At 31.5% G+C, this 7,248-nt stretch overlaps 1 protein-coding gene across 5 annotated transcripts in view; it reads left to right on the top strand.

Annotated features, from left to right (window-relative positions):
- The window catches only part of LOC117168032 (ammonium transporter Rh type B-B), a 264,431-nt gene that overhangs the window by 200,240 nt on the left and 56,943 nt on the right, over positions 1-7,248 (top strand). For all 5 annotated transcript variants that reach the window (XM_033353362.1, XM_033353363.1, XM_033353361.1 and 2 more), the window contains one exon: positions 2,783-2,933. In XM_033353362.1, the coding sequence (XP_033209253.1) occupies positions 2,783-2,933 (151 nt within the window). The remainder of the gene's footprint in view (positions 1-2,782; positions 2,934-7,248) is intronic.

Genomic DNA, 7,248 nt, shown 5'->3' with positions numbered 1-7,248 from the left:
GCTACAAGCTATCTAAGGATGGTACTATAGAACGCCACCTCAAGGTAGGCCTAGTGGCGACATCTCTTGGTCAGGCCGGAAACTTATCAATCCACCCTCGTACAATAATATTTATTCTTAACAATAAACATATTATCGAGCTTATACATTATTTTTATAAAGAATGCTCAATTTCGAGGTTAAGTGGAAAAAATATTTACTTCACTTGAACAAAATCTTTAATTAATTTTAAAAATATATATTCAAGGTAAGAACTTTAATTATTTTAAACAAGAAATTTATTGGAAACTAACCAAACATTTATTTGAACCAAACAAATAAGGACAAATAAACAATTTATTTAACTCAACCAAACATTTTTTTGACCCCATATTAAAGAAATAATTTGTTTGATTTAAACCAAATTTGTTTGATTCAAACAAACATTTTTCTCAGTATTCACCTCCGACTACGGTCCATGTACGGTCTGTGCGGTCACGCCCGCGCCAGTGACTTAACGATTAAAAAAGAGACCCAAAGAGCCCTCTTTGGTTTAAATTGAGGATTTTAGCATGACTTCATGGGGATAAGGACAACATTTTCGATATTTTATTTTGTGACACTGAAAGGTCCTCACTCGACAAAAGAATGGAACATGACTGAGAAACTACATTCTTATGATTTTCAATACCTGCTCTTTATTGCTTATAACTATTGTTATTTACGAAGAACCGACCGAAAAACCCTCAATTAAGAAAATAGTTTTTTTTTACATTTTTTATTTATCTCTGGCACAAAATAAAACTTCTTATTATTGTCACTTTTTCTCCTACGATGAGCCATTTATTCTTTATTATTGTTTATAACTAGTTTTATTAACGAAAACCCCCCAATTGAGAAAATAGATTAAAAAAATTTGTTTCAAATTGGCACAAAATTAAACTTTTCACTTTCGACAAATTTTCTCGTACGATGAACCATTATTTATTTACAGCCTTATAAGCAATATATTTGTTCTAAATCTACGCCCCCCTCCCCTTACACGTCACAGTTTTCAATTTGCTTCCGATCAATTTTCCTTTATAACGTTAATCTTAGTGTAATCAGCATAATTGCCTTTGTTAGCATTTCCAATGTCTGCTCCTTATTGTTTATTACTGATGTTATTGAAGAAAAAGCCTCAATTGAGAAAATATACTTTTTTGTGTTTTTATTCATCTCTGGCACAAAATAAAACTTTTTACAGTAGTGACATTTTCTCATAAGACGAGCCATTATTTATTCACAACCTTATAAACATTCAATTGATTAAAGTTAAGAACAATGGTGATAAACAATAAAGAGCAGGTATTGAAAATGTTGACCAAAACAATTATACGGTTTACGGTAAAATTAATGTTTTAAAAAAAGGTTATCACTAATAAATTGAAAATTTTCGATTGTAGAGCTCGTCAATTTGTAACAAAAATGTGGGTGTCCGCAAGAAAAAAACCCTAACGGCCAGTTCTAACTTAGGAGATATGAACGTTTTTCTAAGTAAAGTTCAAAATTACTATTTTCGGCTTTGAGTAGGAGATTAAACTGGGACCTATAATGAATCTATTGCGCCTATACGCATACCTAGAAAGTAACTAGGTAGGTATATTTCATGTACGAAGAAAAAGTATAACACGTGTAGCCAATTACCAGGTTTAGAACCGTTTTCCACGAAAAACGATTTTTCGCAATTTTAATTCAAAAATACCCCGATGACTCGTTTTGTAATTTATAAGGTTCATTTTTGGTCCAAAATGCCGTAAAATTATCATTTTATATGCTCATACACGCAGCCCCATACTGACCACAAGGACTTTCCTTTTCTCTCATAAAGGTTTTTCTTTAATAAAATAGGGTCGCACACTACCTCCGCCACCGGGGTAGCGACGGGCTATTTTGTTTAAAAAAAAAGTTTTTTCTTCATTTTTACTTAAAATCATGAATTATTTAGTATTATTTTCAGTGAAATCTACATTTTTCAGTCCATCTCACTGAAACCCACACCCCACCTATCCAACTTCTTGGGTACCCACCCCTCCCCAGTCGGGGTAGCAACCGCTACTTTTCATATATGGTTTGTGCGCCCTTGTAATAAAAATAGTTAAAAACAATAAGGGGCCTGTATTGAAAATTCTAAACAAGATAATTACACTGTGTAAGATAAGATTAACGTTATGAAAAAAGGTGTAGCAAATATCTTCAGAATTATGGCACTGGTTGGCCTGGTTGTGGAAGGTTTCTTTTTGGTTTTAAGAGATCTAACCTCAATATAGAGAATGTACAAGTTTTAAGTTTTGCGAACAATACATTCTAATGTAAACTATGCAAACATGTGAATTTTTTTCAAAACTCATTTGTTTATAACGCTGTAAATTGTAAACGGTTTATCCCACGAAAAAATTGCACAAGTCAAAAAAGTTTTATTTGTGTTCAGAGATGCTAAAAACGATTTTATAATTCTTTTTTGGATAATTAATAATGAAATTGTTAATAAAATAGTTTTTTTTTCAAACCGTCCATGATTTCAAAAAAATAACACATTTATTCGTAATCACGAGACTTTTTCTTAACTTTTGAACGAAATTTATCTCGGGGATCTATTAGTGCATACAGAAATGTTAGTGGCGACTAGATTATAGAAGATATTTTTCTTCTGTGAAAATAAAACCTTATTTTCCTGATGCCAATCATATATGTGCGTGAAATATACTAGTATTTCCTTTGGAATTACTACATTATATTGAAGATTAGCACTGTTATTTTACAGATTGCTTAGTGCAGATGTTGCAGTAGCAGCGCCCCTAATATCCATGGGAGCCGTTTTAGGCAAAACAACGTATATGGAGCTCATCATCATGGGAATAATTGAGCTGATCATGTACACGGCAAACAAATACATCGGCGAACATCACTTGATGGTAAGCATGTCCCGTCCCGTTCGCTCCCATATATATTCAGAATAATAATATCATATAATCAAATCGATCCATTGAAACGACTTTGAAACTGTTCATGTTCAAAAAAACCAAATAAAAATACGGGTACACCTTAACAACTTTTGATCTTAAATAATCATTATTGGGAGATTAAAAATTAAACAAAGATATATTTATATAATTAAAAAATGTGAATTATGCAAAAGCGACCTAAATAGTATACGATAAGTACGATTGTTTTTTTTTCCAATTTTCAATAAGACTCTTTCATTTAAGAAAAGCGCTAGAATACATGCCAGGCTATATTCAACTGTTTCGAGCACTTTTCACAAGAGTGAAAGACAGAAATATGGAAAGTATTTTTTCCACTTGCGAAACGGAAGTAAAAACTGCTCGAAATATTTGAAGATGTTCATGATGTCACGTTTTCTTCTACTCTTAAATGAAAAGTTTAATAAAAAAGTTACTCGTGCCTTCTATAGTAAAAAGATAAAAATTCGTATACACAGTAAACTTCCACTTATGTAAACTGCCACTCATTTGAACTTCCACATATGTGAAACCCTCCTTACGCAATTATTTGAACTTGTCACCTCCTACCACGGTCCATGTACGAGCTGACACCCACGTCAGTGGCTGGCCAATGAAAAAGAGGCCTGAAGAGCGGGAATACCTCGTTGGTTTGAATTGAGTATTTTAGCATGACGACCTGGGAATGCAGAAAACTTTTTCGAGAAAATATTATAAACTTAAAAGTAAGTCATAAATGTACGAATAGTAATATTTTTCAAGTGTAGAATGTATTTTGTCAGTCATGCTGTTCCATTCTTTTGTCGATTGACGACCTTACAGTGTCACCAAATAGAAACAACTGTCCGAAATTCGAGGTGAGGGTACCCGATCTAATACACTAATCTACCATTTTTGATATTTTATTTTATTTTGTGATAATAAAAAGTCTTTAATCGACAAAAGAATGGGACATGACTTAAAAAATAGATTCTACAGTTAAGAAATATTACTATTTGTATATGTATGACTTACTTTTACATTTGGAATATTTTCTCCAAAAAGTCGTATGCAGTTGCAGTACTATGTGATAACCCTCCTGACGGCTGACATTTTGGCGTATCCTAGCATGATACACTTTAAATATAATGATATTCAAAACGTAATAACTTAGTAACCTTCACGTTTAGAATATTTTCTTCAAAAAGTTGTCTGCATTCATATGTCAAGCACTATACTAACCTTCCAGACATTTTTACCTGTCCCAGCATAACAGCGCCCGCAACGCCATGCTGCAAAATTCACTATTTGGCGATATGTTTTACACGTTTTTATTCTATTATATTTATTTTTAGTTAGAAAATTGTCGTACGTCAAACAAAACATTGGAAAAACACTAACATGTGTGTGAAAAATGTAGATGCTTGTTAAATTTGGGAACATACCAAATTCAATTTAATGCAGATTTCAAAATATCGATTCCTAAAAATTAAATATCGCTCTGAACCCGATGTTTTTGTAATTATTAATCTATTATGGATACGAAAAACCGATTCTCCGGGAATATTATTATCATTATATAATTGAATTATTTCTTGGTGAAATTGATTTTTTCTTATCGCTCTTTACCTCGCTAAATCTGGTTTATCAAAAAGACGATAATTCATTGTAGTACAAATTTAGTAAAAATACTAATTATTAGTTACTCTCTAATTTAAATTAGTAAAATATAATTGCTTATGAGTTGAATCACTTATCCGTTATTAGTCATCCAGAAGAATGGAGCCCAGCAGTAAAACTACTAATTGAACATTGAAAGTGCAACTGATGAAATCAGTTAATTTAAAGAGGTTATGTTGCACATATGTTTTTTTCCTACATTAAAATATGACATTATAATAACCTTAAGAATTTATTTTAAAATTTGCTACCTAAAATTTTTTGTAAAAATTATGAAAACTGTTAAAATATTATACCATTGCCTTTTTTTAAATTATAAGAATCATTTACATCGTAAAATGGCGCTGCATAAGTATTTAGTTTTTCTTTGTAAAGAAACCTAATTTCCTAGTATAATTATTTCAATGAATTACGTGATTTGAATAACAGCAAAATAATGTTTCACTGCAAGAAATAATTCGACGATACACGCATAATTGTGGTTATTCCAACCATAATGCATTGCTCGCTTAGCTACAGCGATATGGTTTGCGTATTTTACCAATACCATAATTACTGAAGCAATATTACTGCTTCAGTCATTTTTTCTAATAGATATTTCTAAACATAAGATGGCTGTAATAGAACGAATTTGTATGGCTGCGTCAGACAGAATTCGGTTGGAGTAAATCAACCATACGCACAGCTCTCAGCTGATATAAAATGCTAATGAGGATGCATCCTCCATACAGCAGTGGAGTTAAAATTTATTTAAAAATTCGATTTTTTGTACTTTCGTTATTATGAATAATATAAAACTATGATTTCGTTGAAAAGTATTTTTCAAAGATACACGGGAAAAATAAAAATCGTCTTTGTTTTACATTGCGTTGAAATATTCAACGAAATATGTTATAAAGTTCTATTAAATTTAAAGACCGGGGTGACGTAACCTCGATGGAAAGGAAGGGTATACGAAAAACGTAAAATAGTTCTATAAAATCTAAAATTCTAGCTAAAATAAGTCTATATCGAAGAAGTCTTGAAACCAATTTTTCGCCAAAAAAAATTAATCTTTTGTATCATTATATTATTACTTTCTACTATAATATTTGTTCACATGCTCGAGCACACAATTATTTGGTATTACACAATCACTACACTATTTATAATCGCACGCTATGAAAGTTTTTATTTGCCGCGGGTTTGAACCCTATATGTTTCGCATTCCTAACGCCTAAAGCCTCGCAGCTAAACTAGATTCAAGTATAAAGAAAAAAATCTGAAATATAACCTACAGGTGTGCAGGACCGTCTGCAAATTTTGGTGACCCATTCTATGCAAAATCGAAAATTTTCATCCTTGTGCTCTGAAAGATCAAGATTTCAGTGAGAATGTGCCTGCAGTTCTGTCGATCACTTTAGTGGATATAGTGTGTAAAATTTTATTCAATCCCATATTTCTTACACAACAAATGAAGTGAAAGCATATAAAAGTTTGGAAGCTTATACACTTTATGAACCTGGTTCCACATTAAAGTATAATTAGTTATAGGTTATTATTTGGTCTTAATTACAACGTCAATATTAAGTCACATTATTGTGAAGCATGGAATTTCTTATTATTATTGTTATCAAATTCTACTACTAGTTTAAAATGCGATATCAGCTTATTGAGATTTTGAGGTAAGGATTAAATTTTAAAATGCAAAAGCGCACCCCTCAGTGGGATAAAGTTCCGAATAGCTGAATTCTCGGATTTTCTTCAAACTTTGTATACTTACGTATTTCGACGCGCTGATTAGATTTAAGAACAGTCAAGTTTAGAGCATTATTTCTTATACAAAGAGAAGTGGGAAAAATTAGAAAAAGTTCATGGGTATGAGGACAACTCTTATGAATCAATTGCAGTTGAGAAATTTAGGAAATAATAAAAATTGTTGCTTAAAAGTACAAAAATATACAAAGATATTATTTTCAGTTCTAATAAAGATATTAAAGCGATTCATACTGCAAACTATAACGGATAGGCTCTTTAATTATTTTTAATCATACGGAAGGATGTGATATTTGTGAAAATGTCCTTTGTGAAAATAAGAATTATGTTTTAAATACAACTAGCACAATTTTGAATTTACAATTTGGCTTAAGGTGTCGATTACTAGTCCATTTACCTTGCCTGTTTTTAAATACACTGGAACCCCATTTAAGTTTAGTCCTCCGAATCGAAAACATCTCACTTAGATTTACTCGGGAACGACTCCCACCAACGTTCTCACCACGAAAGGAGCCCCTCCATATGCTGATTCGATTGGTCGACATATACAGTATGTCCCATATTTATAGGGCCACTCCATTTTTTAAGGATAATTTTTTTTCTATTGGAACAAACTGCACCAAATTTTTTGAGTGAATAAATGAGTCGAGTTAACGATTTTTCCTAAAATATAGAGCTCGCAATTCCATTCGTTCATTTATTTGGGCATTTTTTCGAAAAAAATCGGTATCCCAAATTATTAGGGCCACTAAAAAAAATATTCAATTTTTCCGAAAGAATTCAATTTATTCAACAAAATACGTACATATAAAAAGATTTTATTCACAAAATTAGTAATTAATAGTATTTCCGT

Source organism: Belonocnema kinseyi, chromosome 2 (assembly GCF_010883055.1).
Source record: "Belonocnema kinseyi isolate 2016_QV_RU_SX_M_011 chromosome 2, B_treatae_v1, whole genome shotgun sequence".
NCBI lineage: Eukaryota > Metazoa > Arthropoda > Insecta > Hymenoptera > Cynipidae > Belonocnema > Belonocnema kinseyi.
Note: the sequence above shows the minus strand (reverse complement) of the source record. Positions and strands in the feature narration are given on the sequence as shown.